Consider the following 14,387-nt stretch of genomic DNA (forward strand, 5'->3'; position numbering starts at 1 on the left):
CTATATATAAAAATTAGATAACTACAATTTTAACAACATTTACATAAAAATTGCTATAAACAAAAATAAGGTAACTGAAACAAATTTTACAACATTCCCATGATGCTAAGGTCATTATATACAAAAATAAGGAAACTATATATAAACTTCGGATAATTATATCAATTTGACACCATTTACCCAGAGGTCACTATATACAAAAATGAGCTGACTATATCAAGTTATAACATTTTTGACGACATTCACACAAATGTCATTATATATAGAAATGGGGTTACAATATCAATTTTGATGAAGCTTGCATAGACGTCGCTATCTTTAAAAATAAGGTAACTATATCAATTTTGACCACCTTTGCACAAAGGTTACTATGTATAAAAATAAGGTAACTACTTGTATATTAATGGTGTCTATATGCAAATTGACAATGTGTGGTTCCTACAGGCGTGGGTATTATAGCCGATGACCCAGTTCTCCCACCTAGCCTCAATCTTGATTTCGGTAACGGTTAATTGGTTGTGGTGGTTTAGTGGTGACGGAAAGGGGTTAGGGGAGGTCGGTGAACCCCGCGGAGAAGCTAGTGGCTCTGGGCCTCGTTTAGGCCAACGGTAGGGGTGGTCGGGCAAGGAGGTGGCTGGGGTCGTGGTGGGGCTAGGGTTTGGTTTCAATTTTAGGTTTTTTTTTTGTTTTTTTTTTTTTTTGAAAAAGAAACTATAAATAATTAACTAATGTTAATTACTAAAAATCATTTCTTAAAACAAAATTAAAATAAAACATTATTTTTTTTACCAATCACGTGATGACACGTGTAAATTAAATTTAATTACAAAAAAATTACCTACTCAATCGGTTACATGTTATTTGGGATCATTAAGAGCGGATTGACTATAAAGGTCTGATTATTTAAAAATAATCCAAAGGTGGGATTATTTTGGGCAGATGGATCAAAGGTGGGATTGTTACAGGCAATTTTTCCAAAAAAAAAAAAAAATTCAAAGAATTGTTTTTTATCACCTAGCGTCAAAGAAACATTTAAATCTAACAGTTTAAAAAAATTCTTCGATTTTTGTGTGCGAAACATGCATGTTCTTTATAAGTTTAGGGTTTGTTCACATCTACTTAATTTCAGTTTAGTTCAGCTATAATCAGTTCAATTCAGTTCAGTTCAGCTCCTAATTTCCCTCTCTCATAAATATTCATTTCAGCTCAGTTCAGTTCAATTCAGCTCCAATCAGTTCAATTCAGTTCAGCTCTAATCAGCTTTCAGTTCAGTTCAGCGTTGTTCAATAAATGTGAACAGGCCCTTAGGGGGTATTTTGGACCTATGGATCCAATTTGAAGTCAGAATTGACAAAAAAAAATGATTGAAAATGCATCATTTTGCATGTTTCATGTAAATCGAAATATTTTTAGTAGAAAAACGAGTCATTTATGATCTTTTTTGTCATGACCTCAAATTGCTGTCGTAGGACCAAAATGTCCCCCAAAACCTCAAAAGAACATGTTTTTGACAAGAAAATTGAAGTATTTAGAAAATTCTGTTAGGTTTACCGATTTTTTTTTATGGTAGGTGGTAAAAAAACAATTTTTAATTAATTTTTTTTTTTTTTGTTGTAGAATGAATAAAAATTTTAGTACTTTTGGTAGTAAAAAATAATATATTTTTTTTGTGGTAAAACTAAAAAAAGGGTTAAATCTAAATTTTTTTTTTTTTTTTTTGAAATTACACATAAAACCCAAATTTTGTGTGAAACTATCAAATAAAAATATAGTTGTGCGAAAATTAATAATATAATATACGGAAATTTCACCATATACCACTGAGTTTAAGCTTAATTCACCGTATACCACCAAAAACTTTCTAATACACCAAATACCACTCAATTATTGTACATTAACATGAAATGCCTTTTTGGCTAACTGTCGTCAGTGAACCGTTTGGGGTAATTTACCATTTCACCATGTACCATTTTATGTAAAAGTTTTTTCACCATATACCATGTTTTAAAAGTTGTTTCACCATTTACCCATTTTTTGGAAATAGTTCTATTTTCAAAAAACTAATTGTTGAACACTAATAACGGCTATTTTGTTTATTATATAAATGGAGTGTTTGAGGGATTTACGTAGTACTTCACACTCCCAAAAGCATTTCTAAAAGATGTCCACACACTCGAGATCATCATCTTCCTCTTTCGATTTTTCGTATGTAAAAGTGCTCTTTTACCAAAATGTAGCTAAGAATTCTAATGCATATTACTTTTAGCAATGATACTTTGTTTACAATAATCATTTTAACGCTACAAATACAATAACAAAAAACATAAGTACTCCTATTTTAATTGCTATGTCTACTATCTTTTGTTGCCTTGCTACTCTTCTCTTGAGGTCCTTCAATTCTTGCTTCAACAAGCTCTCACCTCCATATAATTGTGTGTCTATCTCTCCCCTATTTTGATTATCGTAACCTGATACGACATTTTGCTCCACATAACCCTTGCACCATCTGAATGTCTCACATACATCACACTTATAGTACAATCGTTGTGGATTTCTTGCCGAATCTGAGCTCCTTATTGCAAACTTCCTACCACAACAACAAGCTTTGTTAGGCACTTTTACATACGAAAAATCGAAAAAAGGTAAATGATGATCTCGAGTGTGTGGACATCTTTTAGAAATGCTTTTGGAAGTGTGAAGTACTAGGAGAATCCCTCAAACACTCAATTTATATAACAAACAAACTAGCCGTTATTAGTGTTCAACGACTAGTTTTTTGAAACTATTACCGTGTCCAAAAAATGGATAAATGGTGAAATAACTTTTAAAACATGGTATATGGTAAAATGGTAAATTACCCCAAACGGCTTAATTACTAACGGCAGTTAGCCAAAAAGGTATTTCATGTTAATGTACAATAATTGAGTGGTATTTGGTGTACTAGAAAGTTTTTGGTGGTATACGGTGAATGAAGCCTAAACGCAGTGGTATATGGTGAAATTTCCGTATAATATACTATGTATATATAATATTAAAAGCAAATCTGACAGTCATGTTCTGATTAAAAAATTTCCCACCACTTTTACATTCCTTAAAAATCTAATCAATATTAAAAGTTATTGTACCGAGTAATAGAGCATCTTTAAATCTCTTAGTTTTGTTTCTTAAAAATATATATATATATATATATACATATCTTAGAACCTGTTTTCTTCAGTTTAGGGCCTGTTTTGATTGATTGAACTGAACTGAAAATAAGTTGAAGAGAATAGGCCCTTAATTTCAACTTAGTTCAATTCAGTTCAGTCCCTAATTTAATTTTCTCATAAACAGTTCAGTTCAATTTTGTTGAATAATAAATAGAGATGAGAAAAGGGAAAAAATAATAAAAGTTAAATTCAATCCATTTTTAATCAAACTAATGAAAGCCTTATATAGGCACAACAAACAAATTAGGGATGCATAACCCCATATTCTCACGTAGCAACTTACTATCCTAATAATTAGGAACTAAAAACTAACCACTAACTTCTTATTCCTAAATTTAAGCAAAGTCAACAATTAACTTTGAATCACTAATCCCACGATATATCCAACAAATTTAGCTTAGTTTAGTAAATTAAATAAAAAACGGCCCTTAGTTATGTTTTATACTTATATGATACGAGCTAATTTTTTTTTTTTTTGTCTTTAAAACCAGTTGATTTTTGTAAACGGCTGATTGAGGATCATATCGAGTTACTCACAGAAGTAGACAAAGGAGGATTAACAGTATTACATAGTTGGATAAAATACGACAATGTAATATGGTTATTTGAATTTATACTTAAGAGTAAATTTATAGAGAGTAAATGGAGATCGTCTTTCTTAAACCTCATTGATGCAACTGAGCACGATGACGTTGCAAATCCTTTACATTATGCCGCAAGTAGCACCCATGATGCGACAGAAGTTGTAAAACTTCTAGTAGAAGCTTACAAAGAGCAATACCCAACTAACCGAAGGCTGAAACAAGTCGATTTGCAGCCATGGTTTAAGAAGGATGAAAGATTATACGGACCTCTACACTTGGCAATACTTAACCATCATGAGGACCTTGCATTATATATATTGTCACTACACCAGCCTCCTTATTTGCATCAAGTTTTAGATTATTACGAGCCGGAGCACTATACTGTGTTTCTTGCTATACGGAGTAACTGCGGTAAAGTAGCCCAAGCAATATTATCGAGATTGGATAAGAGCAGTTGGACCAAATATCTTAAGAATTCCTTTGATGGCTGTAATATTTTGCATCCGGCTCTACTTTTGGAAGGTATATTTATTTTACTCCATCAATATCGAGGATGCCCTAGTTTCTCATGAAAAGAAACAAATTTTGTTTCTCACATGGCATTTTTGTAAATAAATCAACAACTTTATTCGACTTTTTTTAACTGTGGAGCCCACAATACTGAAAAAGTTGTTGATTTATTTACGAAAATGCCACCATGAGAAACAAATTTCGTTTCTCACCATGAGAAACAGGGAATTTCCCATCAATATCTCAAAATTAATGTAATGTTAGTTCCTTTTTTCTTCTAACTATTGGTATCAATCAATCAATCAATCAATCAAAGCCTTAATCCCAAAAGTGGGGTCGGCTAACATGAACCAAATTTGATTATTCCGTGTAGTCATCAACATAAATCTTTCTCCTCCATCCCTTACGATCCAAAACTTCATCCTCACGTAAATCCATGCACTTCATATCCTTCCTCGCTCCTTCCAACCAAGTCATCTTTGGTCTCCCTCTTCCTCGTTTAATCCCTCCATGGTCCCACTCTTCCACTCTTCGCACCGGTGCACCCTCGGGTCTCCGTCTTACATGTCCAAACCAACGCAGACGATTTTCCCTTAATTTATCTACAATGCCCGCCACACCTACTTTCTAACTATTGTTATATATTATGAAAATGTACAGATAGAGTGTGGGAAATGGCTTGTGAATGAAGCATCTGAATTCATCACCCAAAAAGACAACAATGGACAATCACCTTGGAAAAGAGCCTTTCAAGTTGGTTGTTCATGGTTTATAAAAGAAGTCCTACACAAGGATCCATCCACGATTGATAATGAACCCATGGCTTGGATAGAAGCATGTAAGAATGGTCATGTCTCAGCTCTTTCTGCCTTAATTGACCACGATGTAGGAGCGTTTCGAGAACTTTGTATGAAATCTAAGGATTCTCCACTGCATCATATACGACTCCCACGTTTGACAAATTATGAGGAGTTTCTGAAGATTGAACGCATGAAAGATTTTATCAATGTTCAAAATCTCCAAGGTGAAACACCTTTACATACAGCAATTCGAAAACGAGATATATTCTTGACTGAAACACTGCTCAACATTGACAAGACAATCTATGACATCAAAGACAAACAAGCTGTAACTGCCATGGATCTGCTGGCACATCTATGCAAGGAAGATGATGCATGGGTATGTTTTTTTTTTTCCTGCAACTTCTCTCATTGACAAGCGCATGCACTCATTAGTTTTCATGGTTAAGCTGCATATATGTATTTAGAATGAAATGAGGAGTATATATAAGAATACACCATTGCGTCAAGTACAAATTTTTATATAGATCTACTTTCACAATAATTTACTAGGACCACTAACACTAGAGACATTATGAATGTTTTATTAGAAAAAAAAAAAAACAGGTTGGTATATTAAAATAAAGGTTATTATGTTTAAATAAAAGTCATAAGACATTATAAAAGCTATAAGTGGTTAATACTTTTTTAATGAAATTTCTATATTGATCAATATGAATAGTTAAGTCATTATGTTTAACATAACGTAGTACTTTAAGTTCACAATAACATTAAAAGTCACGCAAATTTTAATAAAGGTTAATATGTTAAAAATAAGGTTGCTATGTTAAAATTAGGGTCACAATGTTTAATATAATGTTAGTCGCTATTTTTAATTTTTTTTCTTAAAAAAAAACTCAATATTTATTGTGGACCAGATCCACGAAAGAATTTATGTTCATCAAGAATGTTAATCAAAGAAGGCATACTATAAATACTTGATTATTACTTTATCTTAGGAATAATATAAATAATTTATTAAAAGACATAATTGCTTCATTATAATTTAATTTAGAGTGAAATGGTATGATCAATAATTACTACAAATTGTTATTACAGGACCTCATGTGCAAAAGAAACGGACTTGATCCAAGTATAAAAACAACATATTTCCAACATAAGACAAATCTGTTAGATGTGCGAACATCATTGTTTGTGGTAGCGGCTCTAGTGACCACCATTACATTCGCTGCTGGATTCACTCTCCCAGGTGGATTCAATCAAGATACGGGTGAAGCAATTTTGGGGAAGAAGCCATCTTTTATTGTGTTTTTGTTATCAGATACATTAGCCTTGGTTTTTTCAATGTTGGTGCTAATTTGTCTCACATTGTCCATGGTCTACGAACCTAGTAAGTCGTTGATATTGATAGATCGAAGCATGGTGTTACTCAGGATGGCACTCAACTTCACCTTAGTCGCATTTATGACTGGAGTTTATATCGTTATGTCTCCGAAGTCATTGTGGGCAACCATCCTTATTATCGTCATCACAAGTTCTCTGATTATAATTTCAATCAACAAGAATGTGTTGTTCAAAGTCATGGACAGGTTCTTCCCTGCTGCAAATAAGGAGTGCAAAGATCCAATGCGATTGGTCGAACTGGTAAGTACTAATGTCTTTTTTTTTTTTTTTTTTGTTTTATATTGTATTGAAATCACTTGTTTAAGGAGTTAAAGGTAATAATTAGGGACTCGATTTTTTTACTTTTCATCTTTTGGGACCTGAACTTTTTTCTTTCACTGTTTGGGACATGTGGTTAATTCTCAAGCAATTTAACCCATCTAAAAAGTTTACTAACCAACCTACGCAATAATTGTAGTTTAAAAAAAAATACCAACTTTTATACTTGACTGGCCACAACGTATGACCAACCACAAAGCCCACAAATTTTTTAAAAAAAGTTTTCTATCTCCTCTCTCTCTCCTCTCCTCTCACTTTCTCTTTTTAACTTTTTCTCTTTAACCATCAATGACCGGAGCACCAACTTCCATTGTAATCTTCGTCTAGTCGTCGTCTTCATCTCACCGTCAGCGTCGTCGTCGTCGTCTTTGCCGTCATCGGAGCTCAAATCAACCCAAATCTCCTCAAAGCTCCAAACCCTAACATTTCCCCGAAATTTCAGTGTAATAGATCAGGTACAAATTCCTTTTTCTAGGTTTCGAAATGGTGATGGGATGCTTTTGGAAATAATGTGATGTATGTGGGAGTCTGGGAGATGATGCATGGTTCAAGGTTTTATTTACTTCCTCTGTTCTTTTTTACTTGACCCGCTTTGACTTTTACACTATTCACCACCCCTCCTTTGACCGTATTTTGTGAATATTAAGAAAAAACATATTTATGTTAGATCATTTTGAATTCGTCTCAATAAGTACTATCATAATATATATTTTTTATATTTTTTAATTATGGAGAATTAAAATTATTAACCGTTAAAGTTTTGCATTGGCAAGCGTGATAAAAGAAACATGTCAAGTAAAAAAGAACAGAGGAATTAATATTTTTTTGAAATTGGGTGGAATGTAAAGGGGTGAGCTCAAGAAAAAAATTAGAAACATGTGAAATTTAAACAAAAATCGGTTAACAATTAACAATTGTTTAAATGTGGAACAGTAAGTTTAAGGGTGAGCAGTGTGGTGGAGTTAGTTTAAGGGTGGTGCAACATTAGGGTTTACTAGATCGGAGGGGTTATTTGGTCAGGGGTTACTAGGTCGGAGGGGTTATTTGGTCAGGGGTTACTAGGATCAGTTAGGAGTTATTAGGTCGGTCAAGGGTTACTATGTTATGGGTTACTAGGTCAGGGGTTACTAGGTCGGAGGGGTTACTTGGTCATTCAGGGGTTACTAAGTCGGAGGGGTTACTCGGTCAGGGGTTACTAGGTCAAAGGGGGGGTTACTTGATCAGGGGTTACTAGGTCCAGTCAGGGGTTACTAAGTCGGAGGGGTTACTTAGTCGGAGGGGTTACCAGGTCGATGGGGTTACTTTTGTCATGTGTTAACTGGCCACATCTTGTGGCCAGCCACACACAAAACCTCTTGAAAAAAAAAAAAAACAGTTTTCCAAAAGCAAAAAAAAATGTCATTTATATCGGTAAACCCAAATTTCACATCATAACAAGTCAGTGGAGTTACAACTTAAAAAATCCATAGACTATCAATTACATGAACTATATAATTGATTTGTTCAATTTAGATCGACACAACTAATTTTGCTAGAATTAAGTAGTTCATTTGATCATTTATAAACTATATAATTGTTCTGCACTGTTCTGTTTCTCATTAGTTACACTATATCATTAAAATTCCAAAATTCCACAATTAAGTTATGAGGACTAAGTAGTTCAATTGATCATTTGAACTATATCATTATTCCAAAATTCCACAATTTTATCATTAAACTATATAATTAAATTATGAGAATTTAACTTTTCATGTCATCCCTAGTGGTAAACTAGCTGCCAAACTTTATACTTGGTAATTCTACTAGTATTGTATCATCAAGCAAAATGAGAGTTGCACAATATAAATTAACTGGTCTCTATTAGTTACCATCAAGCAATTGAATTGCCTTTGGATGGATATGGTTTCAAATCAATTTTACACCGGCTCGGAAACGATTGTATAAACAAAATAATTTTTGCTTGATAATTCATGAACCTATATTTTTTTTAAAGGGAGAACAAACAGAGGAGGTTGAAGATAAAGACTGAAGAGTAGGAGTTGAAAAGGCACTGTATTTTTATTCTTTTGGGATAAAAACGCCTAACTTAATATATTTTTTTGGAGAAAACCAACAAGAATCCTCGTTTGCAAATAAATTAGAACCTAATGTAATTAGTGAGCTCCACCACTTAACCATAACTAATTTTTTCAACTAAAATTCTTTCTAAGGTCCCAAATGGTGAAAGAAAAAAGTTCAGGTCCCAAAAGGTGAAAAAAAAAAAAAAAAAAGTTTAGTCCCTAATTATTAGCTTTTGTTTTAGTTTATGATTTAAGGCTGTGTATAGTATTTTGTACGGTGTATGTGAAAGGTTAATCTCTGAATTTTGTGAAATTCAACTTTTTTTTTCCGAAAAAGTGAAATTCACTTAATTTGATGTGTTTTTTTTTTTTTTTTGGAGTTTCACCCGGTTCACCCTTTGGGCTAATTCGGATTCGGGATCAGTTTTGGTGGTTACATTCCATTCCCCTCCCAATTGTTATTGCGGAGGATCGAACACGGATTCTCTTTACCAAGTGTAGTCCCAATCACCACTACACCTACCGTCAATTAATACTTAATTTGATATGTGACACTGACAATATGTAATTTGATTGCAGGGATACAGGAGTCATCAGGAATAGCAGGATTCCCTTCTCGCTATTCATAGTGAGCATGCGTAATACAACCCAAAGCATAGAGCCTCAAGCCAATCAACTTTAAGATCTACTTAATTTAAGCTTGTGTGATGCACATTTTAAGATTTTTTTTATAAAAAATATAATTGTGTTGAGATCTACTGGATTTAAGCTTGTGAGATTGTATTCATGGCCATGACATTGCTAGGAAGGCTATCTTTTAGTCATAATTATTTCAACCTTAATTCATTTTAGATATAGTCCTATCACCCTCATCATTGTTTGTCCTCGAGTAAAGCTATAGGCCTGTAGTAGGCTCACGCTTGCATGTTCTTGACTAAGCTGCAATGATCACACTGATGACTTAGAGCTTGTTTGGTTGAATGGAGGAAGTAGAAATTCCCATGAAAACTCAATGCCCATGAAATTGTAATTTTTAGGAATTGTCCAATTTTGTTTGGTTGAATGTGGGAATTTCTACTTCCTATGGGAAGTTTAACTTACCTAGGGGGGACTAGGTAAGTTGATTCCTCCATTTTGTGGGAAATAGAAGTTCCTAGGAAGTCCCACTTCCTACATAATTGTCAACCAAACAAGTATATAGAAATCTATTTCCTAGGAAAATAAACTTCCAATGAATTTATTAGGCAACCAAACAAGTCCTTAGTGTTCGACCACTTGCTTATCCATATTACCACATTGTACTTACCTAGGGGGGACTAGGTAAGTTGATTCCTCCATTTTGTGGGAAATAGAAGATCCTAGGAAGTCCCACTTCCTACATAATTGTCAACCAAACAAGTATATAGAAATCTATTTCTTAGGAAAATAAACTTCCCATGAATTTATTAGGCAACCAAACAAGTCCTTAGTGTTCGACCACTTGCTTATCCATATTACCACATTGTAACATAGTTGCTACCAATGACTTATTTAGCACTCTTTAGTTTGGAAGGGCACTTATCAATACAAAAAAACTATATATACAATAAAACTACTTCAGCATTTCTACACTTTTGCTTACTTTCCTCGTTGTTATGTTACCTCATTATTAAAGAGCAGCAAACCGTATTTGATCATTGAAATTCTTTGTTACTGTAACCCTCACACTTGCAAAAATGTAATCCCTGGTCTTCAAATGCATTGAACAATGATACCAAAATTACAAGTACAAAAATTTGGTCACACTTTACCAGGATTATGCAGCACTGTACACCATTGTTGCTTCCTAATTTCGCCTTTTACTCTTGGATAACGCATGCAATCGCCTTTCTAAAGTAACAGGAGCTAATGTTTCTCTGTCAAAACCCCTAGTACAAATATAACCTGAAACATTCCAAAAACATCAGACAGAATACATTATTAACATGCAATTTACCCATTAAGCATAAGAACATGCAATGCACCTTCATTGAAAAGGCTCTTGACCTCATCCGCTAATAAACCTGACAAGACAACGCTTTCAATTAGCCATTTCATTCAAGTTCTTACATCGAATTCTCCATCCCACACACAATTTGGGATGCCATTGATGAACAAATAATGGTATACCTTCTAATTACAGTTCGTATGATATAAATTATTTACTTCTATGCAGGACATTATAGATAAACCAAGTCATCAAACAGGCTTAATTATTAAGGGGTCATTTATCCAGGCAGTTGCCTTATGAAACAGATCACAGAATCAAGCATGTTTCACCTTTGACAATATTTGATAAATCTTTTCCACAATACAGTATCTTCCTTGGGAGTTGCTGCAATGTCTTGCAGCGAACATCTATTGGCATTTGGCTGGTCTTCTGATCAGCAAAAACCTAAACAACACATCAGAATTCCACTTAGGTAGGTGAAAATTTGCTGCTAAAAATCTTTACAAACTTCCAATGACTGCACCTCATTTATCTGAAAATAAGTTCCATTTAGCGGAAAGGAGCCCCTCAACGCTGTTCTGCATGGGATCTGTGGGTTTATATGTAAGTTTTAGAAACACAAACTTTTTTATATAACCAGGTTTTAATTTAGAAATCATTAGCTAGCATCTCTCTTACCATAACTGTTCCCAGTACTGTCTGAGACCCTGCTATGTGGCTAACACCCACAGACAGCATACTATTGGCCAACGGAGGTACTGATATATCAAAGTCATGCAATTAGCACTAAAATCTGTCATTTTGTCTAGGATAAAACATTTAAACAAGTTGACATACCTGATTCCCATGTAATAAGAAGATATGGGGATGGATCATCAGGGTCTCGGTCATCAAACTATAACATTGCATTTAACAGTCATGATGACATAATTAAACATGTTGCCTATAATCATAGCTTGCATATTGCCAAACAAGGTACGGTCACTCACCTGTTCTAATATTGGATGCCAATCTGGAAGTTCATAGCTGCATTGATGATTCAATTAGTTAGAAAAGATCATCACATAGGATGATTTGTGTGTAAAATCAAGGTAAATGAGAGTTTCAAACCACCAACTTACACAAAGTGTTGTGTTCTTGTTCGGATTTTTTTGGGTTGTTTTCCAACTAAAGAAGTAGCTTTTGAGTGATATTGTCCTTTCTGTCTCATTTTCCGGGGTGGTTGATCTTTCACTGGAGTTTTAGGAGCTTCAACATTACCTTCATGGTAGAACTGTTCATGATCAATTTCCAGACCTTTCTGTTTTTCATTTTTTGATTTCAACACTTGCTGCTGCTTAGCTTTCACCGACTTTTTTTGAGTCTTAGCCCGACCCATGACACCAATGTCTTCTATGTTGATTTCAGCATAATACTTGCACTCCTTTCTCATGGGACATTCAGTACAGCTAGGCTTCTGCTTTGTGCAGAAGACCTGTGCTAATCATAAAAAAGCCACAGTTACTTCAACACATTATATACAAGTGAATAAGAAATCTACAAGCTCAATAACACAAGTTACTAAAATTACCTTCCCAAATGTAATCATGTGATAATGAAGTTCGTACCTAAAGACAAATAAGCGTAAAGTATAAGCAAGTATTGAGTCTATTTGCACACGAAATTGACAGTTAAGAAAATCTTACAAGGTCTTTGGGTCAAGTTTGCATAACCGTGGAAAAAGATAATGATTAATCAATTCATGCAGCTTAGAATCCCTACAAGTAGAACATTTACAGTTTGTTATCAGAGCAATCAGTGGTGTTTCAACAAAGAAATAAGAGCAGAGCACGCTTACTCTTCCAAAACAGACATCTGAAGCAAATCACTAGTATTTGGTGGGGCTGGAACCCACCCCAGACGCACTGTCACACGAGCAACATTTACATCAACCTTGATAAAAAAAAGAAAAAAAAATGTCATCAAATTCATAATCAATGTTCATAAAATGATCCTGTCCAAAATTATCTTCATTATAAGAATCAATCAATTTGTATAAATCATTACAGGAAATGCAGGTTGTTTGAGTGTTAAAAGTTGGACACAATGTGCACTCTTCAGCCCCAATCCGTATATGCTTAGAAGAAACTCCCTATAAATAAGAAATTTGTGAGCAAGCAGTACTAAAACAACAGCATAAGAAAGTTTCAGAGAGGTTATGCACCAATAAGTGGCAGTTATGCTTACTTTGCTTGATGAGGGGGGACATTCCGTACCCATTCAAGATCCAAATTTCCATGATCCATCAATAGTCGGTCCAGAAACTCCTACATTGTTACAATCATTATTCCATTAACCTTTTTTTTTTAATGGTTATTCCATTAACTTGCACTAATAACAGAAGTAGACATTTATATAGTTACTTTTCTGATAAAAAAAAAACTCAGGTCTGTTAAGAACTAAATTAACATACCTTGATGCGCTTCGCTAGTTTCTTGTTCATGCCTCTCAATTCAATAGCATTGGATATATCCACCATATCTGCTCGCCTGACAGCATGCCAGTCAACATAGTCTACTGCATCAATGCTTCTTTCTATCTCCGTGTTGCTAGAATATTGTGTCTTCAAGGTGTCCCAATCAGGCTTAATTTTTTCCATAATTGCAGCCTTTCCTTTTCTCAAGGTCTCCTTTTTCTTCTCATCTAATGGTTTCTGGCTTTCAGGTCCCAACTTTAAATGTCCCCCCTTCAAATCCTGCTTTTGGCAAGAAAAGCCACCTATTGATCTCTTTTCTCTCAGCATTCTATGGTGCCGGCTATAAGTATCACAATCACGATACTGGGGAAAGCTCACACCAAGTGACATAAAAGCCGAACTACATTGAGAATTTAAAAGGTTAGTGCTGCCACCCATCTTCACATTGGTTTCTGAAAGTACAGTTAAATATAAGCATACCTCGAATAGTTGTCACTGACCCTCTGACTCAAAAATGCACCAATAACCGAGTCCAAAACTGATCCTTTCCATGGAAAATATACTCTTTTCCCTGTGTTAAAAGTAAGTAAGAAACGCTGACATTGCATTACAATAAGTATTTGGTGGTAAGCAGAACAGCTAATTAATGCTTACTACACTATCGTATATCAGCATCTTGTTATAAAAAGCTTTACTGATGAAAAAATAACATCAAGCAGTAAAATTAAAATTCTAAAATGTAATCACTCACCCTGAATGGTGCCAACTTTACTTGCGAATGAATGCACCTTTTCATGGAAAAGCTGCAATTCATCTTTTTCCATCAATACCTCGCAGCTTTCAGCAATAGCTTTCTTCAGTAACTCTTTCCAGGCTCTGTTTGTCTCCTTGAAGTTTTTCTGATATGGCTTTTTCTTACCATCAATAGAGACCCTTCGGCCATGCCCTTTCAGTCGAGCACTTGTACTACTCGCTCCTTGAACTTCAACCAATTTAAATGCATTCGACACTTGCTGATTGATTGAGCGGGTGAAATAGACTGATTTCTCAGCTAATTCTGAAATTTTTCGCAACTTAT

The 14,387-nt window shown here is 34.4% G+C and overlaps 2 protein-coding genes across 3 annotated transcripts; one reads left to right on the forward strand and one right to left on the reverse strand.

Moving 5' to 3' along the window:
• The first annotated feature begins 4,141 nt into the window (after positions 1-4,141).
• Positions 4,142-9,693, forward strand: LOC145628975 (uncharacterized). Of its 2 annotated transcripts, XR_014111525.1 has the most exons (5): positions 4,142-4,315; positions 4,964-5,482; positions 6,202-6,747; positions 9,266-9,382; positions 9,465-9,693. XR_014111525.1 is itself a non-coding variant. In XM_081681430.1 (4 exons), exons 1-4 carry the CDS (start codon positions 4,277-4,279, stop codon positions 9,486-9,488), a joined length of 1,128 nt encoding a protein of 375 aa, XP_081537556.1. In that variant the 5' UTR covers positions 4,142-4,276; the 3' UTR covers positions 9,489-9,693. The 2 variants fall into 2 exon arrangements, 1 of the variants encoding a protein (XP_081537556.1); XM_081681430.1 differs by lacking the exon at positions 9,266-9,382.
• A 1,017-nt stretch (positions 9,694-10,710) lies between these two features.
• Positions 10,711-13,031, reverse strand: LOC145627725 (DEMETER-like protein 2). The gene is made up of 12 exons (XM_081680078.1): positions 13,027-13,031; positions 12,901-12,985; positions 12,692-12,786; positions 12,540-12,611; positions 12,425-12,461; positions 11,976-12,328; positions 11,844-11,880; positions 11,692-11,749; positions 11,533-11,612; positions 11,363-11,443; positions 11,184-11,298; positions 10,711-10,808 (listed from the first exon to the last, which is right to left on the reverse strand). Exons 1-12 carry the CDS (start codon positions 13,029-13,031, stop codon positions 10,711-10,713), a joined length of 1,116 nt encoding a protein of 371 aa, XP_081536204.1.
• Between the last annotated feature and the right edge of the window lie 1,356 nt (positions 13,032-14,387).

Source organism: Chenopodium album, chromosome 4, assembly GCF_948465745.1.
Source record: "Chenopodium album chromosome 4, dcCheAlbu1.1, whole genome shotgun sequence".
Lineage (NCBI taxonomy): Eukaryota > Viridiplantae > Streptophyta > Magnoliopsida > Caryophyllales > Amaranthaceae > Chenopodium > Chenopodium album.